Source organism: Heloderma suspectum, chromosome 5 (genome assembly GCF_057233095.1).
Source record: "Heloderma suspectum isolate Gila_16-S chromosome 5, 16-S_ref, whole genome shotgun sequence".
Taxonomy (NCBI): Eukaryota; Metazoa; Chordata; class Lepidosauria; order Squamata; family Helodermatidae; genus Heloderma; species Heloderma suspectum.
The window spans coordinates 145,736,020-145,755,750 of NC_139462.1; the positions used below are offsets into that span (position 1 = coordinate 145,736,020).

Below are 19,731 nucleotides of genomic sequence, written 5' to 3' on the forward strand. Positions count from 1 at the left end.
GATCACTTTGAATTTTGTTTCTGTCTTCCAAAGTATTAGCTATCCTGCCCAATTTTGTGTCATCTGCAAATGTGATCAGCATTCCCTGCACCTCCTCATCCAAGTCATTAATAAAAATGTTGAAGAGCACTGGGCTGAGGACTGAGCCCTGTGGTACCCCGCTCGTTACCTCTCCCCAGTTTGAGAAGGTCCCATTGATAAGCACTCTTTGAGTCCGATTCTGTAGCCAACTGTGGATCTACTGGATCGTTGTTTCATCTAGCCCACTTTGAGCTAGTTTGCTCATCAGGATATGATGGGGCACTTTGTCGAAAGCTTTGCTGAAGTCGAGGTATATTATGTCTACAGCATTCCCACGGTCCACAAGGGAGGTGACTTGATCAAAAAATGAGATCAAATTCATCTGGCAGGACTTGGTCTTGACAAATCCATGTTGGCTTCGAGTAATCACTGCATGGTTTTTAAGGTGCTTACAGATGGATTGCTTTATCATCTGCTCCAGAATTTTCCCAGGGATTGATGTCAGACTGACTGGTCTGTAGTTCCCAGGTTCCTCCTTTTTACCCTTTTTGAAGATAGGGACAACATTAGCCCTCCTCCAGTCATCTGGCACTTAACCCGTCCTCCATGATTTCTCAAAGAGAATAGACAGCGGTTCTGAGAGTTCTTCTGCCAGTTCCTTTATTACTTTATGATGCAGTTCATCTGGCCCTGGAGATTTGAACTCATTCAAAGTAATTAGGTGTTCCTTGACCATATGCCTATCGATCTCAAGCTGCAAACCTGCCCCTTCAGCCTTTACTTCGCCTTTGCCAGGGGGGTCATAGACCCTCTTTTGGGAGAAGACTGAGCCAAAGTAGGAATTGAGCACCTCTGCCTTTTCTTTGTCATCTGTTATCATTTTGTTATCCTTATTTAATAGCTGAACCACCATTTCTTTCCTCTGTCTTTTACTATGCACGTAGCTGAAGAAAGCCTTTTTGTTGTTTTTAGCATCCCTCGCTAACCTCATCTCGTTCTCAGCTTTAGCCTTCCTGATGCCACCCCTGCAATTCTGTACTACCTGCCTGTACTCTTCCTTTGTTACTTGGCCTTCTTTCCACTTCCTATATGTGTCCTTTTTTGTTTTCAGGTCATCTCTAAGCTTTTTGTGAAGCCATATTGGCTTCTTCTGTTGTCTTCCACCTTTTCTTCTTGTTGGAATTGTTTGTGATTGTGCCTTGAGAATTTCCTTTTTTAAAAGCTCCCACCCATCTTGGACTCCTTTTCTCGTTAGCGTTGCTTGCCATGGGACCTTACTGATCATTGTTCTGACTTTATTAAAACATAAGAACATAAGAATTGCCTTGTTAAATCAGGCCAAGATCTGTCTGGTTCCTGCGGCTCACAAGCAAGGCATGAAGGCAATGGTATTTCCAAATTAATCGTTCCTAGTATTTAGGATTCACTGAAGATCAGCCTCAGGTTTAGCCATGGAACCCTGCGTTTTTTTCTCCATGCCAAGCCTCCCTGCTGTGCGTGTTGTCCAATCTCCCACCTTGCTTGTAAAATTTACAGGATAGAGGGAACACGACTTAATGGACCTTGGTCCTGACTTAACAAATGCAAGTTCTTATGAAGCAATCAAAAAACTGAGGATGCCCCTGGGCATATGCAGACTGCCTTCTCCCTCATCACTCAACATCCTCCCCAAGTTCTTTTAAAACAGTCATAAAGATGAGGGTGCCCCTGAGCATGTGGAGACTGCTGTTTCCTCACCACTCTGTGGTATGCACCCCACCTCTGAGCAATCAGGGTACCCCTGAGCATGTGCTGAAGTGTCTCACTTTAAGAACACCGGTGTTGAACTTTCATTTCAAATTAATGCCTCATTATTTTACCAGCAGCTGCAGCCCACAAATCCTAGGATAAGTGCTTCATTGTAGCTTCTTCATACCCCTCCCCAGCTGATCCCCTTGCTTGTCCCCCCTCCCATATCTGCTTCCCAGCAGTTGTTCCATGCATTTCAAATTTTCAGTATTCTAAACCAAAGCAGGGATCCAGACGACTGGAGAGAGAATTTCATAGCGAATGGGCCAGAATGCTCAGAAACCTTCTGGGTCTTCTGCTCTTTTTGCAATCCCACTAGAGCAGGGGTTGGCCAGCCTGCCAGCCTCAGCCTCTTTCCAAAAGCCCTCTGCATGCAATCAGTTCAGACCTCTGTCAAGAGCAATCCGTCCCTTCTCTAGCAGCCCGCTGCATGGGAAGGAAAAGGGGGGGAGAGAAAGTGGTGGCAGAAAGAGAGACAAAATGGAGTGGCAAGAGAAAAAGGAAAGGGGTTACTTTTGGCTTTGGCACCGTTCTCTGCCCACATGCAACCCCCTGACAGCTTACCCACAAAGGAATGCAGCCCTTGACAGAAAGAAGGTTGCCCACCCCTGCGCTAGTGGCTAAATTTCAAAAAGGGAAGGTGCTGGGCCACAAGCTACTTGCTCTGACTCCTGTTTTCCTAATCCCAGGTGTAGGGGAGGAGTCGTGCTACAAAGAATGATACTAAATGGCTATTGGACTGCATTGGTTGCTTCTGAATGGCCGTAGGAATACATTGTGTTTGAACCAGTGCAATCAAGGGGGCTTTCAGTGTCATTCTGCTTAGTATGTCCCTATGGGAGTAGTCTGTGGTTATCCAGAATCTTGCAGTGCTTATTGTAGCAAGGCATGTAAGAGTTGCACATGGAAAGGATCCTGGTGTCTGCCCAGGTTTGGGAGATGGGAATACTAGTAGTGTTTTTATAGGGGCATAATCCCATGCATGTTTAGACAGAAAAAAGTCTTACAATTCCCAGCATTCCCCAGCCAGCCATGCTTGCACCCTAAGTCACTGTTTAAATTCAAATGTGCACAAAATGTGTGTTCCAGTTTTATTAGATTTTTTTTAAGTCAGCTTTAGAACAGTACTTTCATACCTATGATTCTCTCAAAATTTGTATTTATTTCTGTACTTTTCTCAAGAGCTCACGGTGCTGTAATTTAGGGATATCTAATTTTTATCCTCCCAACAGGCCTATGAGGTAGGTCAAGCTGAGAGAGATAAGATTGTCTCACAGTGGCATATGGCTCCATGGATCTTACAATTGTGATTGGCTTCATTCTGTCTCCTCCTTCCCACCCCACTCTTAACATTTCACAACACCAGTAACTGTGTTGTGAACGTTGCATTATGTCACCATTTCTGTTGTTGTGAATTATGCCATCCTCCAATATTTCATTGATGAAAATTGGGACAAGCTTACAATGCTTAAGCAGAAGTTCTTGCCAACAGATTGCAGTTGGTGGGGGGAGGCTGAATTCACGTACAGTGTGCCGGGCCTAGAAAATTCTGTTAGCACCCCTGCTCCCTGATCAGATTTGCTCACCTGGAAAGTGGTTTGAGGTTTTGCATCCCCCCCACTCCCAGATTCCAAAGAAGAGTTGCATACTTTGTGGCATGTGAGTCATCCATTTTGATTAAGATGAACAACGTGCTTGTACTTCCCTATTCTGATGAAGATGTACGAAACAGGAAAAACATTTTGTTTTCAAAAAGAAAAGAAAAAGTACAGTCCTTTTATGAAAAGAAGCAGCACCATTACAAGATCCTCTAGCTTTCCCCAACCTGGGACCCTCCAGATGTTTTGGACTACAATTCTTGTCATCCCTGATCATAGCCCATGCTTGCTGGGGCTGATGGGAGTGGTAGTCCAAAACATCTGAAGGGAACCAGGATGGGGAAGGCTAGCAGTGGAGAGGATTAAGCCATGTGGTGCTGGTGGGCGAGAATGCCCCCTGTTCCTCTCTCTGTAGCTGTCTTGCCCTTTTGCTTGCTCATCTGAACTCTTCCCGTGGGTGTGAAGCAGTGGCGATTGGGCCCAATTCTCCCTGCTGCTCTGTCCAGAGCCAGAGAACAGATGAGCAGGTACAGCCTCCCAGAGGGAGAAGGCGGATGAGCAGTGGCTGATCCCTGAACTTAATCCTCTTTGCCTCTCCCTCCAGGATAAGGGTGGGCAACTCGTAGCCTTCTGGGTGTTTTGGTCTACAACCCCCATCAGCCTTCACCATTGACCCTAGGGCTGATGTGAATTGTAGGCCAAAACATCTGGAGGGCCACAAGTTGCCCACCCCTGCTCTAGGAGGTTCTACCTGCTCACTTTCTCTCTCTCTTTGGGTGGCATGGTGGAAAGGCCTGGGCCCACCAGGGCACCCAGAGGGAGCAAGAGTGGCCACAACCCCTGCTCGGTCATGTTCCTCTTTCTGAGCAGCACAAGGGAGACAAGTGGACTCTCTGGGCTCAATTCCCAGTGCCATGCTGCCCAAAGAGAGAGCGTAGATGAGCAAACAACAGGATGGAGGTGGCAGCTTGTGGCACGAGCAGCTGCATCTGCCCACTGGTCCCTCTCCCTGATTGGACCCAGCACGTCCAATCCTCCCTGCTGCACCAACCCAAGAGAGACTGAATGGGCTGGGCAGAGGCTGCAAGCTCTGGGAAGCGCTATGGAGTCCAAGCATCTTCCATGGCGGGGTGGGTGGGAGTAATGCCACCCACTTGTGCCCACTTGCTTCCCCCCTCCCTCTTAGCAGTGTGGCAGGGAGGACTGGGCCCAAGGGGACCAAGGGTGCATATTGCCAAGGGGCCCCATTGCCTGGAACCAGCCCCATGCATATGAGGATCAGGCAGCAAGATTTCTCTTGTTTCCATTAAGCCAACCTTAATGGCTTAATGGTTCTATACCTAGGGAGGTGATGGGCTCTCCCACACTGGAGGCATTCAATACGAGGCTGGACAGCCATCTGTCAGGGATGCTCTGACTTAGCTTCCTGCATTGAGCAGGGGGTTAGACTTGATGGCCTTGTAGGCCCCTTCCAACCCTACTATTCTATGATTCTAACCTCCCACAACAGGGTCCCCTCCAAGATTTTTGGACTTCAACTCCCATCCTGCCCCACCACTGACTATGCTGGCTGGTGCTGATGGGAGCTGAAGTCCAAAACACCTGGAGCAGGTACCACATCGGGGAAGGCTGCACTGAGCTGCCTCCACAACATCAGGATGGGCAACTTGTGGCCCTCCAGAGGTTTTGGCCTACAACTGCCATCAGCCCTGGCCAGCACGGCCAATGGTGAGGCATGATGGGCACTGTAGGCCAAGCGAAACCTGGGACCCGGAGGGCCACGGCTTGCCCACCCCTGCACGATCCCCGGCAAGCCTTCGCGATTCCAGCAATGCGCGGAACTCCACCTCGCGGCCCCCGCCGATGTCATCCGAGAAAAGCAGCCCTAAAGAAGCAGGAGCGCGACGCGGCGGCAGCCGCAGCCGCAGCCCCGCAGCCCGCCCTGCGCAGGCACCGCTCGCTTCGACTCCGAGCGGGCAGTGGGGCGGGGAGAGGCCACATCCAGCGAGCGTCGCCTTCGCCTTCGCCTTCCCCGAGCAGCCGCGTGGAGGAGCCGTTCCGCGGAGGGAAGGAGCCGCAGCCGCCACGGTGGAAGCGGAGGAGGAGGAGGAGGAGGAGGAGGAGGGGGCGGCTCCCGCTGGCCCGGCCACGCCGCCGCTGCCGGACTGCCGCGCTTCCCGCTCCCAGGAGAAAGCGGCGCACCCGGCCCTTCTCTGCGCGGCCCCCAGGCTCCGCCGGGGAAGCCCGGGGCCGTCCGCTTCCCCGGCTCCGCCCCGCACGGGAGGCGGCCGCTTGCGAGCCTTCGGGCCCCGGCGCTGCTCTTTCGAAGGCCCGGGCAGGGCCGGGCCGGCTAACCAAGGGGGCTGCCGAGAGGGGCACGGCTGGGATACAGCCCCGGCCCTGCTTCGCTCGGCCCCGTCCGCCAACAGCGACGTCCCGGCAGCGAGCCAGCATCGCCTCTGGGCGCTGAGGTGGCACCGCCACCGCCCACCCTCCGGAGGCCATGTTTCCACAGCCCCTCATGCCCGTGGGGGCGAGAGGCAAAGAGATGGGGCCTGCTTCGGCGCGCCGGGCCACCGTGTCTGCCAGGACCCGCTCGCGTGGCGCCCACGGCACCATGCTCTTGCCGTCCATGTTGATGTTCGGCGTGATTGTGGCCTCCAGTGGGCTGCTCCTGATGATCGAGAAGGGGATTTTGGCAGAGGTGAGGCCCCCACCGCTCCATCCCTCGCATGGGGAGCTTCCTTGGAGGAGGGTTGGCAGTGCCAGAGCGGCACCACAGGACCTGGGCTACCAGGTGCTGCAGGATATCCGGAACCGGACAATCCGCACCGTGTGCGGGCAAAAAAGCATGCCTCGCAGTGTCTGGGATCTCTCAGCGGGCCAGAGGAGGACGCTGCTCAGACACATCCTGGTTAGTGACAAGCATCGCTTTCTGTACTGCTATGTCCCCAAAGTGGCCTGCTCCAACTGGAAACGGATTCTTAAAGTTTTAGATGGCGCACTGGAGAACGTGAACGTGAAGCTTAAAATGGACCACAAAAGGGATTTGGTGTTCCTAAGCGACATGAAACCAGATGAGATCCGTTACCGGCTAAAGCATTATTTCAAGTTCATATTTGTCCGGGATCCAATGGAAAGACTTTTATCAGCTTATAGGAATAAATTTGGAGAAATCAAAGAATACCAGTTAAAGTATGGTGTGGAAATAGTAAAAAGGTATAGGAAAAACCCTGGGAAAAGCACAGGTGATGATGTCACCTTCTCTGAATTTCTCCGGTACCTCTTAGATGAAGAGGTGGAGAGAATGAATGAACACTGGATGCCCATCTACAACTTGTGCCAGCCATGTGCAGTGAGGTACGATTTCATTGGATCCTACGAAAGACTGAATGAGGATGCCAATTATGTTCTTGAAAGGGTTCAAGCGCCTTCTTTTATACGCTTCCCAGAACGGCAATCATGGTATAAGCCAGTGACTCCTGAAACTCTGCATTATTATCTGTGTAACACTCCAAGGGGGCTTGTAAAAGAGCTCTTGCCAAAGTACATTATGGATTTCTCTTTGTTTGCTTACCCTCTTCCCAATGTTACCAGTGAATTTTGCAGGCAATGAACCGTTTTCACTGTGAAGCAATCTGTGTCCTATGCAATTTCCTAATTTTATACTTTTGACAGACTCCTTTGACATAAAATGCCTTGCTAGATATGTTGCCTTTACATTAAAAAAGCTTTAACTTTTATACAGTATGTATATGTGCCGCTGAGTTATGCACAATATTTTTTATTTGGGCTGAGTTTTTTGCATATTTTAGGAACAAAGCATTTTTGTAGCGTTACTAGAGTGTAGTAACTGCAGGACAGTCACATTTCAGAAAGAAACTGTAATAGCAATGATGTAAGATTTGTGAAGAGGGCTGAAGGGCATCTGCATTTGTGTAGTGTGTCACTCACTCACATGTAGGGTCTTGTCATGTGAGGGCAGCAATTTGAGAGGTTTTTTAATTTTTATTTCAATATTGAAACTTATTGACATTCATGAGATATTGCTTGTATTGGTAGAGTTATTAAGGATACAGTCCTATACTCACTTCCCTGTAAGCAAGCCCCATTCAACTCTGTGGACTTGCTTCTGAGTAGACATGCATAGCTCTGGGCTATAACTCAAATATGATTTGCCATTATTTTGTATCATGGGAACATAATACCCTGATCCTAAACATTTATGCCCGCATATAGCCTTGTATGAAATAATCCAGGCATAATGTATATCATGTGGAACTGAATTAGCACAAGTGTTGATACGCTCTTATCTTAAGCACTTATTTGACTAGTTCAGGAAGTCATAGGAAAAAGCATTTACAGAGCAACTCTTATGCATGTTTACTCAGAAGAAAGCCCTCCTGCATTCATTGGAGCTTACTCGACCTTTAAGGGTTGCGGCCTTTAAAACGTCACTATGGAGAAACCCATTAATAGAGTTGACCTGTGTGACAACCAAAACATTTTCATAACCTGAAGTTCAGAGAAGCATTCTTTTCATAATATTATATTGTTTTGAGGTAATAGAAAGTGTAGGAGTGTGGGTGGGTGCTTCCAGACAGAGGGCTCCTAGCACTACCAATCAAAAGGCGTTGAGCAGCTATACCGTATTTTCTCCTTAACAGATTTTTTGTGGAAAGTAAAAAAGATGGACGAAGCATTGATAAAACAAAGGAGGGTTACAAGTGAAAGACAGCAATGTCTGAACCCCACCCCACCCCATAAAATTCCATGAACGAGGCCAGGCAATTGCACAATTAAAAGCCTCATCTAGAAGTACCTTCTGTGCGTGCGTATGTGTGGTAAAAACTCACACTTCAAATAATGTGGAGCTTCTTATACTCTAGGTTCAGATAATTAAGTTTGCTAGGATACTATCATGTTTTCTTTGTTTTCTCCTAATATCTTAATATCTTGGTTAAGATATTAAAAATGACTATCCTTCTCATCTTATCTCAAAAATCACCTCAAACTGTTATAGTGTAGTTAGAAAACTAGAAAATCTAATTTCTCCAGGGCATCTGTTGAAGAAAAATTAAGTTCTGATTATCTACATGTGTATGGCATTCTCATAGCTTTATATTTAAGTATTATGGTTATTAAAACTCAAGAGAGTAGACAGAATGGTTCACGAATGGTTATACAGTCTTTTAATAAAGTTTGTATGTAATATTTTTCTTGGACACTGTGCTTTACCTTATGTTGTGGGATTTGGAGATATGAAAGGGTCAACTCCTACCTTTCATAATTTGAAAGTACGGTGGGCTTTTTCATAATACTACAGGCAGACTGACTTCTTTATCTCAGGGTTGGGCAGCTAGGGTGGCCATGTGTCCTCTTTTACAGAGGACAGTCCTCTATTTGAAGAGCTGTCTAGTCCAAGTCTGGTTTAAAGTTAAAGAACCATCAGAAGGAAGAGCTGGGCCTGGAAGTTGCCCATCAACAGCACTTGAACAGCAGACTGAGCAAGGTACACAGGTCACCTGGTCACAGTCTTCCACACTATGGTGAGACGTACTGTATTTCTATTTAAAGTATAATAATTATTCAAAATTTGTATCTATACATATACATTGGCATTTGCACATTTTATACAAATTGGTATCCTCTTTTTCCTTGATACGTGTCCTCTTTTTTGGCGATTCACAAGTGGCCACTCTAAGAGCATGCAGCCGGCATGATTTCAAAAGCACTCCGCAAGCAATCAGTTCAAACCTCTGGCAAGAGTGATGATCTGCCCCTCCGCAGGCATCCCACTGGGAGGAAGGAAAAGGGAGAGGGGCAGGGGGGAAAGAGAAGGGGGTGGCAGAGAGAGAGTCAGAAGGATGGCCCCGCCTACAATTAGCTTCACAATACAGCCCTCAACAGAGACTAGGCTTTCTTTTCTGCTCCTCCCCTTCCCCAGCTATCTTCAGCTACTGTGCAAAAGGTTACAATATGTTATCTGAAATTGTGGCTTTGATTGTTTAGGGGTCCCTCGGAGCAGATTTAGGGGGCACGCAGGGGTCTGCAGAGAGAAGGAGGGAAAGGGAAGCTGCTGTCGAGTGTCCACTCGTGCAACGTTGGATTTAACCCAATGTTTTTAACACAAGTTCCCTTTTTTTAACAGTACTCTGACCCTTGGTCAGAAAGTGATTTTGCAGAACTTGCTGTTTGGTGCTAAAGTGCTGAGCCAGAATCAGGAGCAATCCCCTAGTGAATTCACCCTAAGATCATCTGCCTGTCATGAGTGCAGAATGTTTTGATTACCTTCTTCAGAAGGGAAGACAGTTGTAGCCACTTAGAGTTGTATCCAATGGAAGGGAACTGGCCCCATGCATTTTTTGCAAGAGGCAGAAGCAACTCCTTCAGTCTTTAAATAAGTTTTCCTTGTGTCTATCACAAAAAGGGAAATGCATAGATTTATAATGCTTTAAATTCATAACTGGAAAAGATGGCATAAATTATAATGACAACATAGTAATCTCTGGTGTATAGATGAAACACGAAGAAAGCTCTGATTCATTCTTTGGTACCCTGTCAGTATCAACCATTTCCTCTGTTTCCATGGAATAATACTAATGTGTAATTTCTGTTGACATATTGGATTATCTGTTGACATATACTGTATTCTTGAGATGGAATTAATTTCATTGATATTGGCTCAAAGGTCCCAACTGCCCAAGATGCCTTTCTGTTTCATAACGCATGTACTTAGCCATGTGGCTGGAGCTTCTGCATAGCAACTCTCCACAGCCAGCAGTAACATCTAGTACAGCTCATCACATTGGCCCATCTGATTGCACTGGAGAGTTGCCCTGTCAGTGCTGGCATGGGAAAATCCTCCTGCAGTTGGAAGAATCCACAGGAGAAGAAATGCTTGACATCACAGCTGGGCGTAGAGCATTACCACAGGAAAGCAACCCCCACGTGAATAAGGTAACATGCCAACCAGCCTTCGGAATAGGGGTTGGCAAAATGGGGTCTACGGGTTGCATGCAGCCCCCCATAGCCATTTTCTCACACACAGCTCTTCCATGTTCCCCCGTGGCCTCCACCACTGCCATAGCTGGTGAATTTACTGCAGTGAAAGACTGCAACAATTTCGTAGGGAAACAAGGATGTGTGCTTCTGGAAGCCTCCTGGAAGTGCAATTCTGCTTGGAAACAAATTCTGCTTAGTAGCAAATTTAGCAGCAGCAAATTTGGTGGCAGTTGGGGGGGGGGATGAGGACCCCTGACCCCCAGAAGATATGTTCCCCTGCTTTAGAATCATACAGTTAAGACAAGCCTATAGGATCAAAATAGGCCAAACCCTTGCAGTAAAGCAGGCTTCCCCAATTTGGTCCCCCAGATGTTTTGTACTACAACTCCTAGTGTTCCTGGCCATTGCCCATGCTGGCTGGGCCTGATGGGAGTTGAAGTCCAAAGTATTTGGAGGGCAACAGGTTGGGGAAGGCTGCAGTAAAGGATCTCCTAAATCAGCGAGAGGCAACTTGGTGCCCTCCAGATGGTCTGGACTACAACTCCCATCAGCCCCAGATGAGTGAAGTGGAGCTTATTCCACTTTGGTGGAAGATCAGACAAGTGGCATTGGAAGGGATTTCATGACTTCAGGCAGCAGATAACAATCAGTGGGATCCTTGGGATAATGGAACAGGAGCCATTCGCACAGATACATCAATATGGCCTGCTTGCCTCCTGAGAGTAGTAGCAACCAAGTGACCCATTTACAGGGATTTGCTTGTGCTTGCCTGTAGATTTAGGTGGCGGGGGGGGGCAATGTCAAGGGAAGGCATCCCTGGGCACCTGCCAAGGGCTCGTGCCCGAGCAGACGCCCACTAACCAGAGCCCCTTGCAACCTGCTTGTTCACCAAACCCTTGCTCCAGCACAAACAACAGTGGTGGTGAGAAGGGGAGCAGTAAATGCCACTGCCTAGTTGCTCACTAGCTTTTTGCTTGTTGAACAAGCCAGCAGTAGCAATGATCAGAAAGAGGATGAGGAGCAAGAACAGCGACAATGGTGGTGAGAAGGTAGACTCACTGAAGGAGGGGGCCCATTGCGGGTGTCTTGCCCAAGGGCCCTCAAAAACCTGGAGCCAGCACTGTATATCTGGGGGGTGGAGGGTATTAATAAGACTCCATCCTTATGACCATGAGAGAGAGAGAGAGAGAGAGAGAGAGAGAACCTGCAAATAAATCAAGTAGCAACAAGGGGGGATACAGAAGCTATTAAGTAGATGCATTAACGTGCAAATCATGTATAGCTTACTGCAGTCTTCCCCGATTTGGGTACACTCCAGATGGGTTAGACCGCAACTCCCATTATTCCCAGGCTGCATAGCGTGTGGCCATGCTGGCTGGAAATGATGGGAGTTGCAATCCAGCACATCTGGAGAGCTCTAGTTTGGGGAAGACTAACTTACTTTTATTTATTTTTTAAAAAAACCTTTTCTGTGAAGCTTTTTGGCACTACTTCCTAGTCCCCATACTCTACTGCAGCCCTCCCAAAGCCAGCATCTTCCAAATATTTTGGACTACAGCTCCCATCATGACTGAAAATTGTCCATCCTGGCTGGGGCTCATGGGAGCTGAACTCAAAAACAACTGGAGGACATCTGGTTGGGCAACACTGCTCTGCTGCAACTCCAGCTAAGTCCCTTTAATGGAAATAGCATTTTCTTCCCATTTGCTCTGCCTCCATATCCCTCCACTCTGTTGCTTCCCTTCTTATTCCTGTTGCTTCATGGTAAGTCAGAAGCAGGGACCAGCTGTACTGAGCCTCCTCATAAAGGTGCTGAACTAAATGCTTCACCCAGTTATGGAAAACGTGTAGTGCTAGCCCAAGACATTTTGTTGCCTGAGCTAAAGGACAAGATGGCGCCTCCTCCCATTTCATGTACAAAAGCCAGCTGGACTAGCAGTTGAATCTTATGTCAATACTGGGGATGTGACAGTGTCCTCCATGGCATCTGGAGGCAGCAGGCTATCTTCGCAGGCCCACGGCAGGCTGCATTGCACATTGCTCTCTCCTCCCGGGATCTACCACCTGAGGTGACTCTGTCAGTCTGCCTAATGGTAGGGCTGGCCCTGTGAACACATGCTTAGCATTGCATACAAACACGCAGATTTTAGTTTCAAACATGTTAAACGCAAGATGCCAAATGTAACAAAGAGATGTAACACCCAAGTATGGTATATCTATATTAATTACAACTAGAAAATATTTTTATTTTATTTACGAATGAAATTCTGAGCAAATATTTTGAAATGTATGTCTTGATTAAATGTTGGCATGTTACAGGGGATAAAATTGAATTGCTTCTTGGGCCAGAGGGGAAATCTGGCCCATCGACTGTAATTCTATGAAAATGGAGGGGAAATGAGAACACAAAAATGCAAAAACGACTGCTCTAGAAGCTATTACGGTGCACGCTATTACCTCACTGAAAAGCCCTGGATGCGCCCTAATAGGCATATGGTGCTGCTGTATGAACAAGCTTCCCTGTATGGCCTGATATGGGATTCTATGAACAGGCTGCATGGATAGCTGGGTTAAGAACTGTGTACATTTATGCAGGGCAGGGGGAGTGAGAGCTAAGTGGGAAAGTGCAAATCATACTCTGTCTTTTGCATGTTTCATCTGGAGAAGGTTCTAAAACATAGGAAGGGCATCATGACACCTCAACAGCCTTTGTTCCCTTATTTTTCAGTGCTCTCGTTTTTACATTATACAGAATAAGCTTTATTCTCTGCTCTTCAATTGGGGCTAGTTTCCAAGGATAATACATATTTCTATCAAGCATACTTCCTCAAAGATTATTTTTAGCATACCACTTCCTCTGACCTTCACTATGTAGACACACTTTTGTTTTGTCGGGAAAGACGCCCCCACCCCCATCTCCACATAAGAATGTAAGAAGAGCCATGCTGGATCAGATCAAAGGCCTATATAGTCCAGCATTCTGTTCGCACAATGATCAACCAAGATGCCCAAGCAGGGCCTGGACGTAATAACATTTTACTGTTCATGTTCCCCAGCAACTGGTATTAATGTCAGCAACTGGCATTATGATAATATCTATTCATCATGACCAGTAGCTATTGATGGACATATCCTCCATGAACTTGTCTAAGATGCAATCCTGTGTATGTTTAGACCAAAAAAAGTCAGACACCTCAAAGAATTCCCCAACCAGCCTTGTACCCTAATACCCTTTTAAAGGCTTCCAAGTTGGTGGCCATCACTACATCTTGTGGTAGCAAGTTCCATGGTTTGATTATGTGCTCTGAAAAGTACCTCCTTTTGTAGGTCCTGAATCCCCCACCATTCGGCTTCACTGGATGACCCCGAGAAATCTTCTTTGTGTTTTTTTCTAGAACCTTGAAATCCACCAACTGGAGCCTGGGGCAAACAACTTACACTTAGAATTAAAGAATTCTGAGACCAGGAATTTGTTTTGACTTCCAGAACTGAATGCAGTTCACCATTCTGTCACACAAAAGTACACTCCTGGTTACCCCAAGGTTTCTTCATTTCAGCAGCATAATTGAGGGTGGGGGCAGGTCATTTTGTTGCCGCTATTGTAGCAATTGGGAGTCAGAAATCCTTGCCGATCACCCAGAAATGTACCAGTAGATCTAAATCTACCTTTTACCCCGATCCCTCCCCTGCACTGACATTATTCCATTTGGAAAATATAGTGAAATAGTGTAAACTAAGACAGAGATCAGCATATTCCAGACTCCACTGTTATGAAGCTGACACTAGGGCCAGATCTACAGGGCAACAGAATGTGACGCGCTTTCGTGTTTAATGTGGATTTTCATGAAATCAGCTTTGGTCCCTCAGGGACACACGTAGCCAGAAAAGTGAAGTATACAGTACCTTGAAACATGCTTTCACAGGTCACACTGCATGTCACTCCTCCTTACTTGGGGGTCGTGTGGGCAGAGTCCCGCCACTTGCACTGAACATCGTCAAACACGTAGGTGCTTGGATGAATTAAGCCCCCGTAGTTTAACCCCACACCTCTCTCCTCTCATCCATCATTGGGATATTGTGAAAGATTAAAAATTAAAACTGCTTTTATGAGGGGTTGGACTCTTATAGGCCCCTTCCAACCCTACAATTCTATGATTCTATGAAGGGAGAAAACAGGCCGCATTCTATGAATGGGTAAAGCCGCAATCCCAACACATCGGAATTGCGAGACTGTGCCTTTAAGAAGGGAGAAAATAGGCTGCCTTCTATGAATGACTCAAGCTTCTAAGGGAAAGCAGCCCTGGGGGGGGGGGGGTAGCAGCAGTGACAGAGAGGGGCTCCGATTTTCTCAATGGGAAAAAGACACTACAGAGGCGGTGCAGTGGGCAGGCTGCTTAAGGAGGCGGGGAGAGCAGGCGGCAGCAGAACGGCAGCTCTTTACGGCACCCCTTCACCACCCCTTTGGCTCGCTTTCTCACCTCTGCTCCTTACATCTGAGTAGTCCTAGCAGGCTATTCTCCCAACCCTCTCTCCCGCCCAGCCACAGCCAGGCACACACACACCCCTAGGCATGCCGAGCATGCAGGATTTAATTCGGGTGAATGGGGCACACTGCAGCTACAGCAGGCAGGAGCTGCATTTAAGGTAAAATACATACTGAAATGACTTTCAGAAAATGCACGTTTTAGAGGGGGAAACAGCAGGGTAGCTGCAAGGTGCCCACAACGTCGTGTGTCCCAGATGACCCTGAAGTGCTTTCTCTCTGCGGTAAATCACACATGCAGATTGGCTCCAGGTCTACTTCCAATTAGCCAGTAGTACAGTATATGGATCTCTTCTAGCCTAAAACAATCAGGCTGTCAATGTGGGGGGAAAAGCTCTACTTTTTATTTTATTGGATACCTAAAAATCTTTTGAGGGTTCTTCACATGAATATTGGCCCCTGGCAAAAAGAGATTCTTCTCGCATCCCAAAGTCATCTTTTACATGGAAAACATTCTGGTTCTTCTGAAACCACACATTCCCCATCCCTGAGGCAGACCCTTGATATTAACTTGGCTTTCTCTAGTGGAATACATTTTGGATTATACAGATACTCCGAAGGGCACTTTGCTTATTTCCTGTCTCCATCTGCTCTAATATAGACCTGTAAAATCAGAATGGTCTGTGTGGATGGATTATTAATAGCAGCCTCAACATATCAGCTCACCACAAATCAAGACATAATTCATATCTCAATGTCTCCCAACATAGCAAAGAGGAGAAGCATTGTGATCCAATGTCTGCAAACAAAGTATGTTCAGATGCAGGGCTGGCCCAAGACATTTTACTGCTATGGCAAAGAACAAGATGGCACCCCCTTCCCATTCCATGTACAGAAGCTAGCTGGACTGGGAGCTGAAACTTACTTCAATGTTCACAGTAGGATAGTATCCCCTACAACACAGGAGGCAGTGGGTTAATTCAGGGTAACCAGGACAAGTTGTGCAGCATATACAGCTCCATCCCCCAACAGAGGGGAACCACTGGGGAGTTCAAGAGGAACAGTTGGAAGGCTGCCACCACCCCACCACCCCAGCATCTGCTGTTTGAGGTAAGTGCCTGTCCAGATGACTTGAGCCATGTGCTATAGGGAAAACCAAACCAGAATATAAACCAGTATGCTAAAATACATTCAATTCACATTTTTTCCAACACATGGAAGAAAAATGTCTAGTATTGGGATCAGATATACCCCAGTTAAGTTTTAATTAATTTCAAGTTGTTTTAAAGTTTTTTTTAAATCACAAGTTTTTAAATTGTTGCAAGTTTTAACTGTAAGTTACCTTGGAGGCCCTATTTGGATCAACAAGTGATTCATAAATGTTCAAATAAATAAATAAATAAATAAATATAAGTGACAACAACAATAAATGCTATTTGACAAGGGCTTCCACTGAATGAAAAAAAAAACCAGCAACATTTTCACAAGGATTATTGTTTATTATAGATCGCCTACATGTACAACTATACAGAGATTGTGTCTGTGGTCTGGAATGTCCCAAAATATTAAAAAGCACACTGCACATCAAAGACAGTTAAGGCCTAACTGACCCCACATTCCAGGAACATGAAACTTCAACGTACAACCAACCTGTATTGAAATTTCAGATTCACACCACCTCATTTTTAACTACTCTGTGTGAGTCTTGTGTATTTTGCAGCAAAACAGAGCTGGTGCTGCCATCTTACAGCTGTAGTAAGCTCTAGCATTGACAAGGCAGAGAACAGAATAAGAATCAGCTGTTTTGAGTATGTTCTTGTGAGAAGTGGAAATGAAAATTCTGAGCATTTTCTCAGCAGACATGAGAATGAAAAAGTCAGTCACTGTTTATGTGGCAGCATAGGAAAACTAACCTGAATGCAATTAAAAAGTTTCTCAGATAGTGTAGAATAGGCCAATAATGGCCTCTCACCTATTTTGCTGCAAGATCCTCGCCTCCAATCGCTACATTGCCTGAACTGTTGTGATGCTGTGACATTCCAAAATACTGCTTTGCTTAATGTTTTACAAGCTGGTGCACTAGAATAACAGGAAATAAGCCAGTGTTCCTCCCCAGAGAAGCTACATTTTGACACAGAGGAAAGGGAGAAAAGACAGAGCAGCAAGAGGAAGAATATACATTAATGTATTTATGTCTTTATTACACTTACATCCTGCCTTTCCTCCAGAGAGTTCAAAGCACTGAACATGCCCACCCCCCTGCCGACTTTATCCTCACAACAACCCTGTGAGATCGATTAGGCCAAGAGATAGTGACTGGCCCAAGGTCACTCAGTGAGCTTTGTGGCTGAGTTAGGTCTCTAACCACTACAACATACTGGCCCTTGTTTACGTGTCATTTTCAGAAGTAATGAAGACTATATGATTAAGCCAAAGACTTCCTATCTTGTTTGTAAGCCCTACCCTCCCTAAGTAGGAGTTGTCCCCTATGTAAATACCATACAGATTCAGGCCAATTCAAATATGGCAGCAGGCCCCAGCCCATGATCACATCAGAAGCCAACATGTGTGAACTAGCCCACAGGTCTCTGCTTTCCAGTACACAGTTATTGGTCTGCATGTGATTATTTATTTCAGCAGTGGCAAGTACTGAATACACAAGTCATATCAAGGAGCTTTGGACCAGATGTTGTTATGGAGAGAATAGGCTATATAAATATTTGGGGTTGGACTAGATGACCTGCAAGATTACTTCCGACTCTATGATTCTGTTTTGTACTTCCTTTTGCTCTTAGGGAAATATATGTGTACATTAATGCATCATGCAATCAGGAACCCTAAAAAAGTAGGGTGCAGTCTACAATGAACAAGAAGCATGTTGCAAATATGTATTTGAGTGAGGGTATGGCAGAGCAGAACCCACTGCTCTGTCATAAGCACCCTCATTGTACATGTGGAAGGCCGAGACTACAGTCTGAACAAGGCTAAAGATGCAGGGTGGAGGTAGGGTGCCCCTAACTCCCCCACAAATAGTGGAGGAAGAAGCACCTGGACTGAATCTGATACTCACTTTTCACACTATCACCACCACCACGGTAGTAGTGGCCATCTTGTGGCACATGTGGCAGCCCAGGACTGCTTCTGCCTACCTCTCTTTATCCCAGTTGTGTTATTCTATGCCTCCCATAGCATCCTTTTGCAGTGGGAGCAGGACAGGAGACATCTATGAGTAGAATGAAAGCTGTCTTCCACATAGAACTGGGACTGATCTCTGAAGGTTTTTCTCCCCTGAACATTTTCTCTTTCAAGCATCTCCTAAACTACTAGAGAGGTCCTGTCCCATCCCCCACATTCTCAGAGAATACTTGGCAAAATGGCCTCCAAAATTTTGCTGCCCATAAACATGGTGGCGAATTTCGGTGTGACTGTGCATCCAGTTTTAATAACATTTAATATTATTTTAATATTGTTGAAGGAAGCAATGGGATTGGGCCCTGCTCCTTCTATACTTCCTCTGTTAGCACACTGTTTTCTTCTTCCACCAGTAGGAACTAACATTATTGTTTCATTCAGCATTAACTGAATGTTCTTTTTCACACCGCCTGCCAAACCGTCAGATAATTCTGCCCCCTTCCCCGAGAATGTTCAGTGAAGAGTTTTGATAAGCCACATTGAATCAGCTCTACAGTCATCCATTTCTGGATTCTTCTCACTGGGTCTGAGCAATTCAGTCATTCCCCACCTGCCCCTCATTCATTCTGAACCTTACTTTTCCATTATATTTTCTCATGTTACTCATCAGTTGGCTTAACTGAAATGAATGGCCTAACTTTATTGGATTTTTGCCTTGGTGGCACAGAGGGCCTTTTGCCACCTTCAGCTGGTTCACCAGCTCAACCATTTCTGGAGAGAGAGAGATAGGCATCATGATCTGTGTTCTGGTAACCTCCTACTTGGATTACTGCAATTCTGCATATGTGGGGCTGCCCTTGAAGACAACTCAGAAGTGTCAGGTGCTGCAGAATATGACCACCAGAATTTTGACTGGCACAGCCAGATTTCTGCACATTACACCAGTTTTAAAAGAACTCCACTGGCTGCCTATTCACTTTTGGGCACAGTTCAAGGTGCTGTCACTTACCTTTAAAGCCCTAAATGGCTTGGGAACAAAATGCCTGAAGGAATACTTCTCATATCAAGCTGCCGAGCTGTGCAATCCTACGCATGTTTAGACAGGAAAAAGGCCTACAACTCTCAGAACTCCACAGCCAGCCATGCTGGGGAATGCTGGCTGGGGAATGCTGGGAGTTGTAGTCACTAAGTGTTAAGTTCTTCTGCCAAAACCCTCCTTGAGGTGCCTCTCTCCAAAACCACTTTTACTCACCGGGGCATTGAAATTTATCCATGTTTTAATTGTTAAGGGTGTTATCTGTTGTTTCACAATTGTAGTTATGTTGTGATATTTATGTTTTAAATAATTAAATAGTTAACCCATGACTGCCCTTTCCAGTTTTTGCTAGTATTAACCAGGACAAAGAAACACTTGTTGCATTCACACTGTAACTATAGAATCTCTCTTTATTGATCCAGTCTACAGACCTCATAATATGACCAATACAACAATAGACATGGGAGGATAAAATACAAGGCCATAGCTTAACTTACAGAAATAAAATCCTAAAACATAAATCAAATACCTCTATTTATACAATAGTTAAAGACCAAAGAAACAATAAAACAGCAGAAAATGTTGTCTGGTTTGATAGTATTTTAGACCATATCCTCATTGTAAGTATTTAGCTGCAATTTTGTAACCAACTCTTTTGTAGCAGAAAG

The 19,731-nt window shown here is 46.0% G+C and overlaps 1 protein-coding gene across 1 annotated transcript; it reads left to right on the forward strand.

The window, feature by feature from the left end:
- Window positions 1–5,281: 5,281 nt before the first annotated feature.
- On the forward strand, window positions 5,282–9,062 carry CHST14 (carbohydrate sulfotransferase 14). Its single transcript, XM_084857736.1, has one exon. It carries the CDS (start codon window positions 5,911–5,913, stop codon window positions 7,021–7,023), a length of 1,113 nt encoding a protein of 370 aa, XP_084713862.1. The 5' UTR covers window positions 5,282–5,910; the 3' UTR covers window positions 7,024–9,062.
- Window positions 9,063–19,731: the final 10,669 nt, after the last annotated feature.